General features: G+C 39.5%; 1 protein-coding gene across 4 annotated transcripts; it reads right to left on the reverse strand.

The window, feature by feature from the left end:
• Window positions 1-1,371: 1,371 nt before the first annotated feature.
• Window positions 1,372-15,185, reverse strand: CCDC14 (coiled-coil domain containing 14). 4 transcript variants are annotated; one of them, XM_042843099.2, is made up of 14 exons: window positions 15,034-15,185; window positions 12,477-12,532; window positions 11,881-11,956; window positions 11,485-11,557; window positions 11,253-11,393; window positions 10,683-10,928; window positions 10,473-10,567; window positions 8,435-9,014; window positions 7,335-7,476; window positions 6,117-6,196; window positions 4,679-4,897; window positions 4,460-4,592; window positions 2,358-2,490; window positions 1,372-1,645 (listed from the first exon to the last, which is right to left on the reverse strand). In XM_042843099.2, exons 1-14 carry the CDS (start codon window positions 15,064-15,066, stop codon window positions 1,571-1,573), a joined length of 2,082 nt encoding a protein of 693 aa, XP_042699033.2. In that variant the 5' UTR covers window positions 15,067-15,185; the 3' UTR covers window positions 1,372-1,570. The 4 variants fall into 4 exon arrangements, with proteins under 4 accessions (XP_042699033.2, XP_005279877.2, XP_065417590.1 ...); XM_005279820.4 differs by having other exon boundaries at window positions 1,372-2,490; XM_065561518.1 differs by having other exon boundaries at window positions 1,372-2,490; window positions 11,881-12,009; window positions 15,034-15,111.
• Window positions 15,186-21,877: the final 6,692 nt, after the last annotated feature.

Raw genomic sequence — 21,877 nt, forward strand, 5'->3', positions numbered from 1 at the left:
AGTCTTATCTGCATTTGGTTTCTGGTATCTGGTGGAAAATATTCTTTCAGCAAAATATACAGTTGCACCATTTGCAACTTTCAGCAGGTTGTGATATGGATGAGTCCATTTCTTAATGGGTAGGGAACAGGACGGAAGCAGTATTTGCACCATTGTAGCTTATTACTACTGAACAAGGATATTGTTTTAGTACTTCTTTTAAGAGAGTTCTGGGGTAGGCTATTTGCACTAACTGTAGATTGAGGCATCGTTATTTGATGCCAGGAGCACATCAATTTTCAGCCTAACTTTCTCCCACCCTACCTCTAAACTCTAGGTCCCTGCTTTTAGCAACAAACTACTGTAGAAGCCAAGCAGTACCATCCGGTTGTAAATTTCAATGCTTGATCACTTACTTTATCTTAAGTAAGGAATTGATTGTCCCCTTATCTGAACTGCCCACATAGTTTGAGAAGTTATTGTTTTTCCTTTGCTATGTTAGTGTAGATGTTAATTGCTGGTGAAACTTGATACTATAATCCAATCAAAGAATACCCCAGTTTCCCTATGGTAAGTTTTGCCTACTATTAATGATCAGCCAATATTCCACATCAGAGAATATCTTCAAGAGTCAAGGAGCAACTTTATGCTTGTTAGTCACAATAATTAAGTTGCAATGTATCATATCACTAGTTAAGGGATAACTTTGTTTATTCTAATATAAAACATGTAGTTTTTTTTTTTTTTTTAGAAATCCTTGTATTAACTCATTTGTTTCCATACATATCCAAAACATGTCTTGTACTTCTGTAAACCGCAAATGTGACCAACCGAACTAAGTAGTACAGAAACAATGTGTTCTAGACACCATGAAGGCTGAAAGTTTACTGCTAGTCTAAAAACTTGTTTTAAGTGACATGGATTACTTTTAAAATGCTCATTGTAGTCATGCTGTTAAAATGATATGATGATTTCTGCAAAACCAACAGGTAGGTATTCAGCAAACATTTGCAGTTATCTAATGAAGATTCTGGAACAAATTTTGCACTGAGTTACTCTAGCACTTATGCTGCTACAACAGAGCAGAATTTGGTCTATGTTTAGCCACAAAAATCTACTGACTCATGTCATCTTAATGACTTGATGAGATATTAGTTTATATTCAGATAAAATCTTTCTACTTACTACTTTGAAGAGTATATTGAAACCAAACAAAATGTTTCATCTACCATTTAATAGAAAAAGGTTTTATTGCCTACAGTATAAAACTTAATTTTAATCTCTGCATTTAGGAATTTTAAATAAGACTCTTCCCTTGCACTAATTATGATAGTTTTCACAAGGGAAATAACACCTTAATTCATTAACCAAGAAAATAAATTCCAGTCATAATTTAACTGTTAGGAACCAGCCATTTTATACAAAAACACAAAGAAATATTGACATTCCAAAAACTGTACATCATATTAAATTACTATAAAAACCCCTAAATTATCTGAACAAAATACAGTCTTTAGTTTCCGCCTTCACTGTTTCATAATGCCAGTCTGTAAAGTCCTTTGTAATCTAGCTATGTTGGCATCCAAGGCTGCTAGCCCATTTTTAAAGTCCTCTTCATCTCGTGAAGTAAATGTTGAGAAGGAAGACATGCTCCATTCAGATTTTCCTGACATGCAGTCAAAAGTAGAGAAACTAGAGTCAGACATTTCAGTGCCTTTTTTCTGAAAATTCTCTTTCTGATGTGGCATGCAAGTGTAAAGGTATTTATCAGACTGAGGTCTATCTGATTTGTCTATAAAATCTTTAGCAGTTCCAATTATTTCTTTTGGCCTCACTAGGAGCCTGTCTCCTTCCAGCTCAGTTGTCTTCCCTGTGGTTTCAGATGTATTTTCTATTGTCTTTCTCAAGTCGTAGCCACCACTGAGTTTATCAAAAATCTTTTTATCATCCAACATCCCAAATCCATTCTGCTTCTGAGAGTCAGAGAGCCCACAGTTATAGTCCAACTTCTTGGAAGCCACACTGACCTGGTGTTGTGCACACATTTTTCTTTCAGATATTGATGGCTGTTTTTTAGAGGCGCTGCTAGACAATGGAATATAAATGGTCTCGTCCAGTTTGTGTTCTTCCTCTATTAAAGTCCCAGAATCACTAATTGTTTCTGTATCTTGCTTTAACAGGGGAGGAAGAATTCTTTGAGCTGTTATTTCCTCTGCTAAGAGTGTACATTTTTTATGAGATCCTTCAGCAACAAACTTTTCACGGGCTAGATCTGGCATTTCCAATTCTCCAGTTTTATTTGAAAACTGAAGTTCTGTATTTGTCAAAATTTGATCACTTTCTAATTTTTTGAGGTAACTCATTATGGAAGTACTCACAGGGAGTGGGTTGGGTTTCAGCTGTTTCTCATAGTCTTCCAGAAGAGATTTTGTAAGACCTTTTTCAGGTCTATGTCTAACATGGTCTACAGTGAGGTCAGAGAGAAGCTTGGCCATGCTGCTCTGCAAGGTTCTGTTAAGAGCAATTCATTAGGTCATCCATTATGTATAATAACTTTTCATAAAACCATAATTATAATTTAGTATTTAGATATACTTATCAATTTAAGATTGCAATGATCATTTTAAAAACCTAATTCATATTCCACAAGACAGCACAAAAAAATCAATACAAATTTTAAACTACTCAAGCTCTATCGAGTGTCATTCTTCAATTCAATGAAATGTGCCTTTGAAATTAATAATGAAAAGAACAGCAAGCAGTGAGGTTTCTTTCTCACCTATGTGCCCTTATGAAGAGAAGATTAAATGACTTTAAGACAAGAGAACTTTAACATTTATAAAGTAAATAGAAGATACACTATAATTGATTTTGGTCTAGATAATACTTAGTCCTGCCATTAGTGCAGGGGATTGGACTAAATGACCTCTTGAGGTCCCTTACAGTCCTACGAGTCTATGATTTTCAGAGTTTGTTTTAAGATATGGAGGTCTGCTTTTGAAAGCAATTTGGAAAAATTGCTTCCTTTAAATTGTAAACAATGTTTAAGTAAAAAGAAGAACAGGAGGACTTGTGGCACCTTAGAGACTAACAAATTTATTAGAGCATAAGCTTTCGTGGACTACAGCCCACTTCTTCGGAAGTGGGCTGTAGTCCACGAAAGCTTATGCTCTAATAAATTTGTTAGTCTCTAAGGTGCCACAAGTCCTCCTGTTCTTCTTTTTGCGGATACAGACTAACACGGCTGCTACTCTGAAACTTTTCATTATGCAAGGCACTGAATGTTTAAGTAAATATTTAAATACAGAAATAGACAAGGGCAATCACAGTTACTCATTTTCGGCTTTCTATCCCAAGACAAATGAAGACTCAGTTCATTACATGTACATATGGCTATCACCATCTGGTGGTCAGCAGTTAATATAGTTACAGGAAAATATGAAAGGTGTATATACACCGTAAAGAAAATACTGTACACTATTATGGGGGCTGGTAAATTCTGAATTTTGGATAACAACTGAATAGTAAAACTTCTAGTGCACATAAGTAAAATATAAATAATCCAAACAAGTCATGTAACTAGAGAGATCTATTATCAGAATCACACCATCTAGGTGTACAAAAGATTGTGAAGCCCCAAACCTTGCCATCATGAATTCATAAAAAAAAAAACATAGAATAAGTTCACAAATATATGCGATTAAGGCAGCTTCACTCAGGAGCTAAGACTCTCAAAAATGAAGGAAATCTAGTCATAAATTTCATTTTAACTGATAGAGAGATCGCTTCTTCCCACAGGAAAACCACTAAAATTGTGGGCCCAAAAGGGAGAGTCTCTGCAGAGTTCTTCTCAGGATGATTTATTCCTGGTCTTTTCACAAAGAAAAGGGAGACTGCCTCCCCTTCAAACAGGCTGCAGAACTAGTTACCAAACCCTGCAGGTCCTAGGGAAGGATCACCTGGGTAGCCAGAGCTAGAGACACAAACAAGGTCATTGCCTTCTCCCAGCAAGCAGCAATGCATCCAGCATGTGGCATTTGACCTACCTGACATGATAGTTATTTCTATTTCTAACTATTGCAGAAGTTAAAAAGGTGGAAGCCAAAACTTCTGCTTTTATGCTAAATTATTAGTTTTATTGTTCCATCATCCTGACACAATCCATCCCACATGTTTATCTTGTCTAGCTATTTACTTTCTTACCCCTGTAGTGTAAGCTGTCTGGAGGAGGGACTGTCTCTTTGTTATCTGATTGTATAACATCAGTATAGCCCTGCTCCCTGATTGGGGTTTTTAGACTCTAGAAAGAGTAAATAAATAAATTGCAAGACTCACAGATAGGTTATAAGACCTTTAGGTCTAGACCCTAACAAACACAAAAGACAACGTAGGGAGAAGTTGCAGTATTATTTTAACATTGTTTCAATAATTCAAAATAAGGAAGAAATGTCAAGAAGAAAAACTCTGTGGCCAATATTACCGAGTCAATTCACGCAGTCTGTTCACTTCTGCATCACGTTGACGTAATGTTATGCCCAAGATCTGATTTTCTTTTTCCGAGGCTTCCAACTTAAACTGGAAGCTCTTCACATTTGCCAGTGCCTCATCCACTTCTAAAATGCCAAGTACAATTTGATTTAGTCTTTTTATAAATGTAAAAGCACCAAGTGAAAAAATCAAGTCAGTTCAAAACACGCACCAATTTTTAGCTTTGTAGCTTCAATGTCATACTGCTGTTTGTTTTCAAGCAGTTCTTTATCTTTCTCCTGGATAACTTTTGCAAATTGTTTATTTTCTTCTTTCTGGTTTTCTATTATTTTAAGGAGTTCTTCATTTTTATTGTGCAGTGATTCAAGGCCCTTTAAAGATTCCTTGAGTTGACTCTGGAGTGTCATATTCAAGGATTGTAGAGAAACTACTATAGGAAGAGAAACATAGCAAGTTTTTTAAATGTTTCGTTTCTATGCCCAAAAGAAATATAATTTGCAACTATTAAAGCCTACGTCATCATTCAAATTCTTAGAAATTAAGACTAACAGATTGCAATAACTATTAAGCTGAAGTCAGAATCCTGTGTGAATATAAGCATAAATCAAAACTGTAGAGAAAGAATTCTCTTCCACTACCAGTAGATATTTTACATGTTTTTAAGTGGGTGTATTTAGAAAGATTTCTATTAGCGCTAAATCTTTAAGTCCTATTATCCTATACTGGAATAACAAGATATGAAGAACATTGTAACTGATGTATTTGCACCTATCACCAAGATAACACAACCCTATTTTCATTAAAATGAAAAATATTGTCTCATATCCTATGACAAGCTACCTACAATAAAATATTTAAGGGTTAATTTACTCTTTAAAAAGTGACCACAAGACTTGGTATTGCTCACAGTGATATCCAAGGCCCTGATCCTGTAGTGACATAAGCATGAGGACATCCATACAGAGCCTGAGAGACTTCAATACATTTGCACACAGCTCACTACAAGACTAGGGCCTAAAACTGTGGGGATAATAGTCCCCATTATCACAGTGATAGAACGTGGAGTGCCGTTTTATATATTTAAAACATGCAATTAAATTAGTTATTTAATTCTGTACTTGTACTTTGCGTACAGTACTGAACTTGCACATATAATTTTGCAAAGTGGTATTGCCTTCCTTTCTTCCCCCCAGCTTAGTAAAATATTTTTAGATGGGTATCATGGTAGCGTTACCCACTGCCACATTAATTCACAGCAGATAAGCTGTAATTGTCATGTAATGATGTGCTGTGGGCTTTTTGCCCAGTTCTCCGAAAGGAAGATAGAGGAAAACTACCTTTGTACTTTAAGATCAGACTCTAATATCAGATGCCTTATGCATGGAGTTATGTAATTCAAAAACTCTGTTATAATGTGACCTTTGTTTGCAGATAAAAGTAGGAACCTTTCCAAGATACAAGGAGGTTTCCTTTATACCCGTCAGTTGTCTGGTGTCTCATCCTTACTTTATGAAGGATACAGTCCCAAATCCTACACTGGAGCTGCACAGGAGGATCCCACTGTCTGCATGGTGCTCTACTGACTTCAATGGAACTAAAATCTTTATCCCCATTTCCCACACCATCACTTGCAATATACCAGTACTTGCATTCAAAGTTGCAATCCAGGCTGGATTCCTTTTCAGCTCTCTCTCGCTCCCGGAGTTGCTGGTTCAATATTCTTAATCTCCTAAATGTGAATGATAAAGCATAAATGGAGAAAGTCCAAATACAGAGTAAATTCAAAAGGCTGAATATTAAAATTGGTTTGTTTATGAAAGTTTACTAATTTAATTAGAATAGAACCCCCACGAAAATGTTTTTAGTTTTGGAAGTTAAAAAAAGTTTTAATAATCTTGTGATGGGTTAGATTACAGAACCCCCCTTGGGAGCTGCCACCTGATGTGCCAAGACTACTAAGCATTATCAATAGGCATCTTATTGAATATGTCCAGAGCTCTGCCAGTCAATTTTGCTATCAATGTGGTTATCTTTTGATTTTTAGGGATGGCATGAAGGGTGCACAGTTTTTTTTAAAGGTGATGAAATATTTGGCAATATTGCTGGATTTTCTATTTTGTCAAAGTCTGCATTTCCACCTTTCTTTAGCTGAATGAGCTCTTTTAAAAAATCATGGTAACTTCACTCCATTTTAGCTCAGAGGAAAGGGGTGTCTACTTTTACATTAAGCATGTATCCTGAAAAGAGATTCTTTCTGTATTTGATAACAGGCGGTCTAAAGACATATGCATGCTAACTACTTGGGATCTGCAGTTTAAAAGTTAGAGTATCCACTGGTACTTCTAGGAAAAAGCCTAGTCTTGGGAAAAGATGGCAATATGTTTCAAATGGAAAAATACACACAGAAAATAATACTCCCTCCTAGTTCTCAACATGCTTTTCTGCATACTTTGGGAAAGTATTATCTAGACCCTTGTTATGCTGTTAAGGTTAGAGATCAGTTAATAAGATAAACTACTTTATAAGGCAAGTCATACACTAATGTCAAGGAACATTCATTCATTCATTTGGGAAAACTGATGGAAGAAGTAAAACATTCCTATTCTTCAGTAGCAAGAAGCTTGTTCAAATATCCATGCACTAAATATGAATGCCTTAAAGATTTTTTTTCAGAAGCAATATAGTATACAAAGCATAGTATAAAAAAAACCCTGCACGTGAACACAATATAGACAACAGAAAACAAGAATGTGATCTAAGAATTATACATTGTAACTATACTACAATATGCAATTTATAACAATGAAGTTAGTTAGTATGATACATATTTTTGAAATAGGTTGCTCACTTGGTGAATGTTTACTGACCTACGCAATTGGGCATTTTCACTTCTGAGAGGTTGTATAGCAAGTGCTATTTCAGCTTGTACATTAGTACTTCCAACTACTGCTGGCAGTAATGAAACACAGTCTTCTACCTCATGTATTATCCTCAATATTTCAGAATCATCTATAAGAAAAAAAATTAAAATACATAACAGCCTCATAAAACAACTGAACATAAATTCTATTACCTCTTAAGATGTGTGTGAAGCTTTTAATGTTTAAATTACCCCTCTTTATCTGCACTTCTTAAATTACTGTTTGACTGTGAAGTATGGTCAGCCAGGTGTACATGTACCCTTGGTGGTACACAGAGATCTTTCAGGAAGTACATCAACTCATCTATATATTTGCCTCGTTTTACAACAGGCTACATAAAAAGCACTAGTGAAGTCAGTACAAACTAAAATTTCCTATTGACAATTATTTGTTTATATTGCTCTTTATACTACATGCTGAAATGTAAGTACAATATTTATATCCCAATTGATTTATTTTATAATTATATGGTAAAAATGAGAAAGTAAGCAATTTTTCCATAATTGTGCAGTGACACTTTTTTGTATTTTTAGGTCCGATTTTGTAAGCAAGTAGTTTTTAAGTGAGGTGTAAATTGGGGATATGCAAGACAAATCAGACTCGTGAAAGGGGTATAGTAAGATGGAAAGATTGAGAGCCATTAGTCTAGATCCCCGTCAAATCACAGCCACCATCCTTCCAACTGATCTCTGAAGGGAAATCTCTTAGAACCTTTCCACACCACTCCCTGATTACCTCTTATGGGAAGTGTAAGAGCAGAGCTTTTCCACACACACTACACAGAATGAAAACACTACTTTTACTAATTGCTATAACAATTTTAAGATCTCAGACGCACATTGAAACACTCACTTTATCTTCCTTCAGATCAAAACATACAGCTCTATTAAAAAGAAAAACTATTCCAAACTGTAATTTTGTAACATCTGAATTACAATAATTCATCACACAATGGTATATTATGAATTTCTAAGAATGTCCATCCATGTAGCATAACATAGCATCTGTGTGATATATATTCTACTGTGCTGATAAAACATTTGTACCTTGGTCTGCCAGTGCCTTGAGCTCTCCCAAAAGATATTTTACTGTTTTAACTTTTTGGGCTGTTTTTTCTGGGCTTGCTTTTTTAGGCTTTAAAACTTTGTCAAAACTTGTCTGACAGCTTGTCTCCCTCATTGGTGCTATGTCAACTGCATTCAAGTCCTCTTCTTCACTGGTAGTACCCTCACTATGTTCCTCAGCGGTTTCCTCTTCTTTGGTATCAGAGACCTTGGACTGTGCTGGATCAAATTTCTGGTACTTCTGACCAGCCCTGTCACTCTCTGCTTCATGTGGTTCTAAGAGAGCCAGATGAGCTTGTATACATCGTATCAAGTCTGCCTCCTTTACCCGTTGCTCATGATTTCCTTGGTTTGAAATCATCTCTCTGCCATAAGATGCTGGAAGAAATGTAGATACTGTGGAATTATTTGGCACAGCTAGTGGTACACAGGGTGTCATTGGAGGATCAGTGGTGGCAGACTTTGCTTGTGAAGAAATACAAGCAGCAACAGAAACTCCTGGGAAAAACACAGCTCCTCCTGCTTGTGGTGCACACTGGTTGTAACTGTCAGCAGGAACACCCTAAACAGAGAATATACATATTAAACAAATTATTATTATTTGTATTTTCATAGCACCTAAATGTAGCAGTGAGGTTTCTTTCAACATTTAGAAGCCAATCTTATTTAACGTGGTATTGCTCACTGTTTGTCATTTAAAAACCAGTTAAAATAGTACTCAAATTCATTCAGGCTGCACTGTATGACCTTTCACTGTGTTTAGGAGTAGTTAAAAGGCAAATATAGTTAGGATTACCAATAAGACTAGTTGGTCTTATCTTAAATGTTATCTGTAATTCAGCAATAGAGCGAAATTGATATTTTCATCTTTTTATATTGGGGAGGGACAAAAGGATTCTGTTTTCTTGGGGTGGGAATTCATTTTCAGTGTGCTTGTAAGAATCTTCCTGATATATTTCCTTATTTTCCCTATCTTTAGAACTAGAATTCATTGCTGGTACCCACAGACACAGGAAAATAAACACACTGTGTACAAGTTAATATTTTTCTGTATTTTGGCATTTTGACTAATCTCAGCAATGTGTATATATATATATACATACACACACACACACACACACACTATAAATGTATGTGCTGAGTGCTACAAACAACATAAAAAGGCAGTCAGCACATTTCTAACAAATACTTAATTTTACGTAATGGTTTTTTAGATCTGTGAAGCACAGACTTCCTCCAGTCCAAAACTTCTAGCAAATGAGATGATATCCCATAGAATGCTGATTGAAGATCATGCTAGCTATGGAACAGAGGTGGCACCTGCAATCATACTACAGGATCAATGTAAACCCTCCTCCCACACTTCTCAAAACTGCAGGAGGGGGTTTGCTTTGTTGTTGTTTTTTAATGTTGTACCCTGAAATAGATAAGGATATTAAAATGCAAAGCTTTAACACAAAAACCATATTTGAGAACAATGGGTTTTTACACTACTTTCCACTGATCAAGTTAGCACTTCTAGTCATTGAGGTTTTTAATACGTTAAAATATTCAAAGTTAGGTTAATGACACAATCATCAGCACAGTGAGATTGGGATGTTACACTGATCAGTAACTATCAATCCTCCTCAGAAAGGGGTGGGAAATGGATACTTCACAGAATTCGACATAGAAAAACAATGAGCATAACAAACAGAAGTGACCAGTCCCCATTGGCATGCCGCTTACCTCATTTTTGGAATCTACTGTAGGCACAATATAAGTAGCAATGCTTGCTAACAATATATTTGTGAACCGCCTTTAAATCACATAGTATTTTATTAAAAGCACCACCATATCTATTGTTTCATCACAGATTTTATGAGACATAAAATGCATTGAGTTTCTTTTTCTTTGGGAGAATTTCCTATTAAGTCCAAGAAAGTGTATAGATTTCAGTAGAAATGAAAGCCACAGAATAAGACAAGGATGACAACACTAACTTAAATGTTTATTTATAGTTTAAATCAAGTGTACTTACAGACTGAATGAGTAAAGGATTAGCTGAATGCTGCGGGGACAGAGTTGGTGTGGAGGTAGGTAAACGATAATTAAATGCTGTAACATTTTGATATTCTGAAACAAATAGACAAAAAACTAACATTGTTAAATTTAAGATTTTTTTTCTTGCCAAAAAACTAAAAACAAACCCCAAAATAGTGTCTAACTATACAATGACATTCACACTAACCAGGATCTGAAACAGGGTAAGCAGGTACAGTGGGAATTCCATTACAGCTCGGTGGAACTTGGCCAGTTATCAGAGACATTTGGGTTTGCACATGCTCACACAGTTTCTGATGCATCACAGGAGAGTGTTGATTAAAAGGCACATGAATTGGTTGAACCGGCTGATTTTGTACTGCGCTGGAAAGTTCTCCCTCTTTGCCAACAGCAAGTGTATTACAAGACGCTGGTTTCCTATTTGACACAGGCACTATGGAAAATAAAGTTGAAGTTAGTTTTCTTTTTGCACTACACAAACACAAATGTTTACATGAAGATTCTTGAAATCAAGAATCAAGTGCTATGAACCCATTTCGATTGATTAATTTGATTAAAATTGATAGAAACAATCAAGCCATAGTAAGTTTATTTTATTAAACCTGAGTTTAAAACCAAAATAAGTTGCACAATATTATAACCACATTAATTAATTCTGCAGATGAGGTGACAATGAACACGTATTTATTGAGGAAATAAAACAGTTATGGATGAAAACATTGTATAAGTAAAGGCCAAACCAAGGACAAGTGCTTACCAATTTCTTTATGAATATGGGCAGCAAGAACATTTCTCTTCAGTCCTTTCTTTTTTGAACTATTTCCTTTGCTTAGTATAGGCCTGGTAGCAGCCTTAACAGAAGTTACTTTTCCTGGTTTTCGATTTACTGTCTCCGTTCCTAATGTTATTTGAAACAAAAGCCATTCAACAAAATAAATAAGAGACCTACAGAAACTAAAATGTAATTTTAAATTTCAATAAGGTACAACCTGTGGCCTCATTTTGCAAAATATCCTGCAGTAAAGCTGCACAGCGATCAAGCCCGTTATGTATAGTTACAACCTGCAGAAAGAATGTTGCAGTCAGAATACAGACATTGATTTATTGTAAAACAAAACCAGTAAGGACAATGAAATAAAGTCAAGAAGTTCCTATTTAGAAAGCGTTGTCACAGGTTTGAGTCACAGTTATTTCTGGACTGGGTTTGAGTAACATATTTATTTACATGCCATCAATGAAAACTTTTACACATTTCCCATTTCCTGATTTGTTATATTTATAATTGAGAGATTGTATTGTGTTTCTATCTAATTAATTTTATGTTTCAGTAATTTTAGTTAATTTCTGATTTGCATGTATAAGAGAGCCAATTCATCTCAAATTACCTGATCCTCAGAGTCGGTGGAATAGAGAGAGTAGCCAGAGTCCACATCAGAATGGCATGCTTTTCTTAAGCCAATCCTGAAAAAGACATTCCCTGCTTACTTCCTCTTATAAATATACTTGTTTGATATCTAAAACAACAAAAAACAACATACACAACGTGCTGCACTTTACAATAGAGCCAAATGCTGTAATGAGATAAGCAAGTAACTGCTGCAGACATCACCAGCATATGTTAGGGTAGGACTGGCCCTTACTCAGAAAGCTTACATGTCACTAGTCCCCATATTCATTCAGTAATCTAGGGGGGAAATTTAATTAATATTTCATACATTCAAAATGGAAGTCTAAGGCATGTTGTTTGCTAAAGGGGTTAATCTTCCCTCTAGTCATTGTACAACCCAAACTCCCACTAACTTCAATGAAAGTTTTGCCTGTTCAAAGACAGCAGGATCTGCCACTTGCAGCATCTTTCAGTTGGGACTTAATATTTAATAAATGCAAAGAGTTGTTGACAAGCTGCTGGCTTTTGATTTGTATGGCTGTTTTGACTGCTTACAGGTACACCATTAGACAGTATTAATGATTAAATTCTTACTGTTTTTTTCCAATTGATAACTTAGCTGCTCCTGTTAGCCTTCCAGAAGACAGTACCTGTTGAATTATTACACAAATATACACCAATAAATATTGTTTTAATTTCAATTAATTATTTTAACAAGATAACAGAAGTATACCAAATACCATTGGATTGCTAAATCTGAGACAATAAATAAAGTCTAGGAAGGCTAATTTACATTTTTAACGGAATGAGGGGGAACGCAGCAAGAAGCACTGAGCCTCAATCCTGCAATTTACAATGCACAGGTAGACTTCTGAATACATGGCTGACTTCATGACACTGTGCAGATGCAGCAGTCCACCCACATATAAACTTTTGTTTTGTGGACAGAAGTTATTTCAGTACAGCCCTTCCACTTTCCTCTAGCACCACTGTCACTGTCTATAGCCTACAGCCTTATCTTCTTTTGATATCATGTCAAATTTCACAAGTTTAGCTAAATCAGGCCAAGTCCATTCCTTAATGGGAGACGTCAATGAAAAACCCAGAGTGGTAGAGAAAGCAGTGCTGGTAATTTCCCAAAAAATTTCTCTGCAAGTCAGTACTGAACCAATACCTTGGATTGGTGCTAGTGGATATTGTAAAATTGAGGGCCTGACTACTTGTATTTATTAAATATCCCATACACTTTTCATAAAAGTTCAGACCCAGACCAGTAACAGGCTTGAGGTGTGATATAATATGATTGTGAAGAGCTTTATAATATATTGCAAAGGATAAATATTCCCTGCTTTCCACTGAATGCACAGCACTAGTTTTTACTAATAAGCTGCTGCCATAGCTCAAATATTTGCAGCTAAAATATTTACTTGTAGAAGAATACTTCAAGCACAGGGCCTAATGGTGTGTGTGTGTTACTCATATAAATAATCTCACTGACCTCAATGAGAGTACTCGCATAAAGATTGCAGGATCAGGCCCACAACAAATATGGATTATGCACACAAGGGCTGAAACCCATCCCAAAATTCACAACACTACCCTTGATCGTCATAGATCTGCCTTACCTCCCAAATATATCTCAAGTTTCATATAGCAATATGATGTCATGACAACATGTCTTCATGTCAGGATACAAAAATCCAACATCACTGGGCAAATTAGTGATGTGAAAGTGGGAATGTTGTTCACACAATTTTGCCCCCTTAAGACTGACACAAATAGGCAGACAGCAACCCTGGGCTCTCAAACTTGGTAGAATCTAAATGATTGAGAGCTCAAGTAAGTTGGAAGGAGACTTCAGGTATCCTGTTGTAACACTTTGCAAAACACCACATCACAAGGCAGGGAAATGTACTTTGGGAATCAACCCCTAACAAGAGGTGAAGCTAAGCAGCTGTTGGCAGTCGCCTGTGCAGGAACTGAATCCAACAGGTAACAGGGTAGGGGGAGGGGGAAGTGACACCAGCCCCACCAATCAGGGGAGCCTCAAAGAATCACCTAAACCCTATTCCTGGAGAGGCTCAGTTACCCATGCACTCCAGAGGGGGGAGTCCTGCATCCCTCATCTAGGGTCTCAGTAATACCCCCCTTTAGTAGACCCTAGAGAAGAGTTCCCCTGACTTATGAATCCAGTCACCTGCAACCCCTCCAGAAGAGAGCCCCTGAACTCTGAAACATCAACTCCCAATCCCCCCAACCCTGTCCCCAGTCACCTGACAACTCCCCCAGTGTCCCCCAGAGGAGAGCTCCCCCAACCTATGATCCCAGTCTCCTCCCAAACCCTGCCACCCTGAGTGTCCCCCAGAGGAGAGCCTTCCTGACCTGTTAGCCCAGTCACCTCCCAACTCATGCCCTGCCACATCCCTAGTGTCCCCCAGAGTGCCTGCCGTGATCTGTGGGGCCAGGCACCTGCCAACCCTCCCCACACATCCCTAGTGTCCCCCAGAGGACAGCCCTCGACTGGTGAACCCAGTCACCTCTCAACCCCTCCCCCACATCTCTAGTGACCTCCAAAGGAGAGTCCCCCTCTGACCTGTGAGGCCAGTTACCTCCTAACCCCCACAGTGACCCCAGCGAAGAGCCCCCACGAGCTCAGTCACCTCCGTGACTGTCCCCCAGAGAGCCCTCTCAACCCACGAGCCTAGTCACTTCCCAACCCCCCCACAGCCGTAGTGACCCCCCAGAGGAGAGTCCCCCAACCTGTGAGCCCATTCACCTCCCAACCCCCCACCCCAGTGACTCCCAGGAGAGCCCCCGCCCCCTGACCCGGGAGCCCAGTCACCTTCCAACCCCCCACCCCTAGTAGCCCCCTGGAAAGTCACCACCCCCCTGACCCGGGAGCCCACCCAGTCCTCTCCAAGCCCCCTAGGAGCCCCGAAAACGAGACGCCCTCCACTCCCTGCCCCAGACGCCCAGTGCTCCCAACCCGCAGAGAGAGAGACCCCTAAACCGCCACTCAAGGCGCCCAGTCTCCCCATAACAGTCCCTCCCTCGGGACCCCAGAGCGAGAATACCCCGCGCCCGGCCCCGCACCTCCAGGGGAGACCCGACCCAACCCCGCCCCCCAGCGCTCGGCCCCCACGGCTGGTACCTTGTGATGCCGGAGAGTGCCCGGCCTCGCCATCGCTCCGTCCGTCCCCGGCCGGGGGAGGAGCTACCCGGCCATCCCTCAGCGCGGAAACGCGCGGCCAATCCGAGCCCGCCTTGGCTGACAGACCCAACGGCTGCCAGGGCAGGGGAGGAGCCGTCATCCTCTCAGCCCCGCCTCTTCCGGCTCCCTCCCTCCATGCAAGGCGCCGGCGGCAGCCAGAGCGGGCCAGGAGTCGGGCGGAGTCAGGAAACCAGGGCCGGGATTGGTGGAGTTCCCGGCCCAGCGAACCAATAGTAGAAGAGAAGCGGGGCTAACCGACCAAATCAGTCAATAGCTCGTTCTCGCACTCAGTCGGCGGGACCGTCTCCCGGTCTCTCAGAGCCTGTTGTGCAGGGCAGGGACTCGGCCCGGTCTACACGGCTCCTGAGACAGAGCTGTCTCAGCACCTAATGCTAAAGCGCTCCGGGTCCCCTGAGCCCCCCATCTCCTGGCTCCCCGTTCAGCGCTTACCCCATAACACTCCAATTGCCCTCGGGGAATCTCCTGCCCCATGCAGCTTTTACACCTAGTAAACTGCAGGACAAGGGACAGGTTGTTCCTTTCAAGTAACAAGGACGTTTCAGAGTGGTAGCTGGGTTAGTCTGTATTAGCAAAAAGAACCAGGAGTACTTGTGGCACCTCAGAGACTAACAAATTTATTTGGGCATAAGCTTTCGTGGGCTAAAACCCACTTCATCAGATGCACACAGTGGGAAGATATATATACACAGTGAACATGCAAAAATGGGTGTTGCCATACCAACTCTAACAAGACTAATCAATTAAGGTGGGCTATTATCAGCAGAAGAAAAAAAACTTTTGTAGTGATAATCAGGCTGGCTTATTTCAAACAGTTGACAAGAAGGTGTGAGTAACAGTACGGGAAAAATTAGCATGGGGAAATAGTTTTTACTTTGTGTAATGAGCAGATTCTTAATCTTTCCCTGTTTGCGGTATAGGATGTTGATCAGGTGATTCTGCAGTTTCTTTGAGAGTTTTGTGGCACAATCTCTCAGCAAAGCCTGTGTGGTGTGTAGATTGTAATGGATTTTTTTACCTTCAGTCCTTTTGGTGTGATGTCTATCCATTTGCATTTGGAAAAGAAGATGATGTCTGTCTGTATCTGTACGAGTTTTATCATGAAGTTGATGGATTTCCACTTCATACGGCTAAATTCAGTGCCTTGCATGGTGACCGGTTTCAGAGTGGTAGCCGTGTTAGTCCGTATTAGCAAAAAGAACAAGGAGTACTCAGGTATGAAAGTAACTTAAAGGACTTACCCGTACGCCGGAGTCCTGAGTGGGCGTGGTCTCAACCGGAAGAGGCATGGCCTCAACGGGAAGACGCGGGGCCTTTCAAGATTTAAAGGCCCTGGGGCTCCGGCTGTGGCTGGGGTACAGGCAGCAGGGCTCCGGCAGCAATTTAAAGGGCCAGAGGCTCCAGCTGCTGCGGGGCCTTTAAAGCGCCGCCGGAGCTCCCCGCAGGGGCCGGCGCTCCAGGACCTTTAAATCCACACCCGAGCCCAGCTGCCTGGGCCCTTTAAATCACCGCCAGAGAAGCCGGTCCAGTCTTACTTTCACCTCTGGGAGGGAGTACTTGTGGCACCTTAGAGACTAACAAATTTATTTGGGCATAAGCTTTTGTTGTTACTTTCTCTTGAACAGGCTCCACTGCTGAACAGATATTTTTTTGCATTCATAACAAAGTGCAACCAATGTTGGGGGGGGGGGGGGAGTCATTCAAGATTTGTGTCCAACTGTTAGAACATAAGAACGGCCATAATGCGTCCATCTAGCCCTGCATCCTGTGTTCCAACAGTGGCCAATGTCAAGTGCCCCCAAGGAAATGAACAGAATAGGTAATCAAGTGATCCATCCCCTGTCATGCATTCCCAGCTTCTGGCAAACAGCAGTTGTTTTATTTTGCGGTGCAGGGGACACATCAGAGCATGATGCCCTAACAGTGTTTCTCAACTGGTGGATTGCAACTAGGGTGACCAGATGTCCCGATTTTATAGGGACAGTCCTGATTTTTGGGTCTTTTTCTTATATAGGCTCCTATTAACCCCACTCCCGTCCTGATTTTTCACATTTGCTGTCTGGTCACCCTAATTGCAACCTATTGGGGGGTGTCACAAAAGACAATCAACCAGATGTGAGCTAGTGCAAATTTTTAGGGCTATCAAACGATTAAAAATAAATCGTGAGATTAAAAAATTAATCGCAGTTTTAATCGCACTGTTAATAAAATATTTTAAATTTATTATAAATATTTTGGATGTTTTTCTACATTTTCAAATATATTGATTTCAATTACAACACAGAATACAAAGTGTAGAGTGCTCACTTTATATTATTATTTTTCATTACAAATATTTGCACTGTAAAAAAGTGCAATCTACTATTCAAAGTATGAAGGGGCCTACGAATATTTAGCATATCTGGCACATAAATACCTTGCAACGCTGGCTATAACAATGCCATGCACACACCGTTTCTCATTTTCAGGTGATGTAAATAAGAAGCAGGCAGCATTGTCTCCTGCAAATGTAAACAAACTTGTTTGTCTTAGCGATTGGCTGAACAAGAAGTAAGCTTGAGTGGACTTGTAGGCTCTAAAGTTTTACAATGTTTTGGTTTTGAGTGCAGATATGTAAAAAAATAATTCTACATTTGTAAGTTGCACTTTCACGATAGAGATTGCACTGCAGTACTTGTATGAGGTGAATTGAAAAATACTATTTCTTTTGTTTATCTTCTTTACAGTACAAATATTTGTAATACAATAATAATAAAAGGTGATTACTGTACACTTTGCATTCTGCATTGTAATTGAAATCAATATATTTGAAAATGTAGAAAAACATCCAAAATATTTATAATAAATTTAAATGGGTATTCTAGTATTGTTTAACAGTGCGATTAAAACTGTGATTAATCACACTTAATTTCTTTAATTGAGTTAATTTGTTTTGAGTTAATCGCTTGAGTTAACTGCAGTTAATTGACAGCCTTACAAATTTTATTACAATCTAAAGCAAAGAAAAATCTCACTTCCCCATTGGTCACACACCTTACACTTCAAAGTCAAGTGTGCTCTGTCAACCTACACACACAAACAAATAAATTATATAGGATTACCATTGTTATCCTTGATACTTTTTTATTCTACTTTTATAGTAAATGTAAGGTAGAGAGTTGTGAAATTTTATTTACTTTGAATAAAGGGTTGCCAATCTGAAAAGGCTGAGAAACACAGAACTATATAATTAATATCTATTCATAGAATCATAGAATATCAGGGTTGGAAGGGACCTCAGGAGGTCATCTAGTCCAACCCCCTGCTCAAAGCAGGACCTAATCCCAACTAAATCATCCCAGCCAGGGCTTTGTCAAGTCTGACCTTAAAAACCTCTAAGGAAGGAGATTCCACCCATTCCAGTGCTTGACCACCCTCCTAGTGAAAATTTTTTTCCTAATATCCAACCTAAACCTCCCCCTCTGCAACTTGAGACCGTTACTCCTTGTTCTGTCATCAGGTACCACTGAGAACAGTCTAGATCCATCCTCTTTGGAACCCCCTTTCAGGTAGTTGAAAGCAGCTATCAAATCCCCCCTCATTCTTCTCTTCTGCAGACTAAACAATCCCAGTTCCCTCAGCCTCTCCTCATAACTCATGTGCTCCAGCCCCCTAATCATTTTTGTTGCCCTCTGCTGGACTCTTTCCAATTTTTCCACATCCTTCTTGTTGTGTGGGGCCCCAAACTGGACACAGTACTCCAGGTGAGGCCTCACCAATGTCAAATAGAGGGGAATGATCACGTCCCTCGATCTGCTGGCAATGCTCCTACTTATACAGCCCAAAATGCCGTTAGCCTTCTTGGCAACAAGGGCACACTGTTGACTCATATCCAGCTTCTCGTCCACTGTAACCCCTAGGTCCTTTTCTGCAGAACTGGTGCCTAGCCACTCGGTCCCTAGTCTGTAACAGTGAATGGGATTCTTCCATCCTAAGTGCAGAAATCTGCACTTGTCCTTGTTGAACCTCATCTGGTTTCTTTTGGCCCAATCCTCTAATTTTTCTAGATCCCTCTGTATCCTATCCCTACCCTCCAGCGTATCTACCACTCCTCCCAGTATAGTGTCATCTGCAAACTTGCTGAGAGTGCAGTCCACGCCATCCTCCAGATCATTAATGAAGATATTGAACAAAACTGGCCCCAGGACCAACCATTGGGGCACTCCACTTGAAACTGGCTGCCAACTAGACATGGAGCCGTTGATCACTACCCATTGAGTCCGACAATCTAGCCAGCTTTCTATCCACCTTATAGTCCATTCATCCAGCCCATACTTCTTTAACTTGGCGGCAAGAATACTGTGGGAGACCGTATCAAAAGCTTTGCTAAAGTCAAGGAATAACACATCCACTGCTTTCCCCTCATCCACAGACCCAATTATCTCCTCATAGAAGGCAATTAGGTTAGTCAGGCATGACTATTAGGTTAGTCAGGATGTTACCCAATATGTATGCATTTTCATAAGAGATGGAAGGACTGTGCAATAAATATCAATAACTGATGACATCAGATTTTATTGCCACTGAATAGATAATTTACTTGGGCAATACCATAAACTGAAAGACACAGGCTCCTTATGTAGACAACAAGTGCCACCTAGTGGAATAGAGGTGACAGTGAAATTGAAACCAAATATTTTTACCAAAATTGAAAGATCAGTAGATACATTTAAAACAGTAGTGTGGAATGGAAAAGGGAAGAGAGGGGCATTGCCCTAGTAGGAGATTCTAGATGCAGGTAAGGGAGGATCCTTTTAGGGAATGGCATTGATGGCCTTGTAAGGTAGGCCTGGCACTGATGGTTTTACAATTGATATGCTGCCCTGCTCAGGAAAATGAAATTATAGCAAGACAAATACATATTTGTGCCATTTCTGTGGTCCATTCAAAGCTGTTAATGGGACAGTGTAACAGTTGCTTCTACCAGACAAAACAGCTGTCCAGGTCTGGGACTGTGAAACAAATTCTCTCAGGAACTAAGGACCGTCACAAACCTCACCACCTTCTTCTCCAAGTGAAAGATGCATTTATTTGACCTTGACTTTTCTAATATAAATGCATAGAAACATGTATATTTTAAAAAATACTCTAAAACTCTATCAAAACAAGACACTTCACTGCATATGCTTCTTACCACGGGGAGAAGATGAGAGAACAAACAACACGTGAAAGATGTGCAGTCACATTGCTTAATTCACTACTGGAAGGCATTTGGCTACTATGGTGATAAACGTGGTATATAGAAAAAAATAGAAAGTGAGCTTCACAGTAGCATCAGGACTTCAGGGTACTTAAGGAACCAGCTGAAGCAATCTCAGAACCATTAGCAATTATCTTTGAGAACTCATGGAGGATTGGTGAGGTCTCAGAGGAGTGGAGAAGGGGAAACATAATACCTCTCTTAAAAAGGGGGAACAAAGGGGATCTGGGAAACTATAGAACAGTCAGTCTAACTTCAATATCTGAAAAGACACTAGAACAAGTTATTAAACAATCAATTTGTAAGCACAGAGTGGATAATGGAGTTATAAGGAATAGTCAGCATGGATTTGTCAAGAACAAATCATGCCAAACCAACCAAATTTCCTTCCTGGACAGAGTTACTGGCCTAGTGGATGTGGGGGATGCAGGAGATGTGATATGCCTTGATTTTAGTAAAGCTTTTGACACAGTCCCATGCAACAGTCTCATAGGCAAACTGGGGAAATGTGGTCTACATGAAATTACTGTAAGTTGGGTGCACAATTGACTGAAAGATCTTCCTCAAAGAGTAGTTATCAATGGTTTACTGTCAAACTGGGAGGGTGTATTTAGTAAGATCCCCCAGGGGTCAGTCCTAGCTCCAATACTATTCAGTATTTTAATTAATAACTTGTATAATGGAGTGGAGAGTATGCTTATAAAATTTGCAGATGACACCAAGCTGGGAGCAGTTGCAAGCACTGGAGGACAGAATTTGAATTCAAAATGACCTTGACAAATTGGAGAATTGCTTTGAAATCAACAAGATGCAATTCATTAAAGATAAGTACAAAGTACTTCACATAGGAAGGAAAAATCAAATGCACAATTACAAAATGGGGAATAATCTGAAAAGGATTTGGGGATTATAGAGGATCACAAATAGAATATGAGAGAGAGACAAGGTGGGTGAGGTAATATCTTGTATTGGACCAACTTCCATTGGTGAGAAAGACAAGTTGTCAAGCTTACACAGAGCTCTTCTTCAGGTCTGGGAAATGTACTCAGAGTGTCACAGAAAAATACAGGGTGGAGCAGATTGTTTACCTTAAGTACTTAACATATATTTCAAGGGACCATTCAAGGGCCTGTTAAAACCTTGCCAATCATAGGCGGTAAAGGGAAAAAAAGCTGGGTCAAAGAACAAGATGAGAAGGTTCACAGAATATGATGGGCAATTATCAAACTAATGTCAAGTACCTTATGGGGCAACTATTTTCTCTGAGATGCTTTAAGTCACCAAACTACTACTCGAGGTGAGGGTGAGCTTCCACCAAACTGATAATTGATGGCCATGAATGCAGAGGCTTGAATAATTAAGAAAGAACTAATCTAAATGATTTAAAAACAAACAACAGCCTCCTCCTCCCACCCTTCATTTGGAATGATTTTCAGAGATGTATTCTACAATGCATATTAGCAGAAGAGACACATGCAAATAGATTTCTTTTTAAAATTGAAAGTGAGTGAGGAGAATAGAAAGAGG

The sequence above is a fragment of the Chrysemys picta genome, chromosome 11 (genome assembly GCF_011386835.1).
Source record: "Chrysemys picta bellii isolate R12L10 chromosome 11, ASM1138683v2, whole genome shotgun sequence".
In the NCBI taxonomy this organism is placed as follows: Eukaryota; Metazoa; Chordata; order Testudines; family Emydidae; genus Chrysemys; species Chrysemys picta.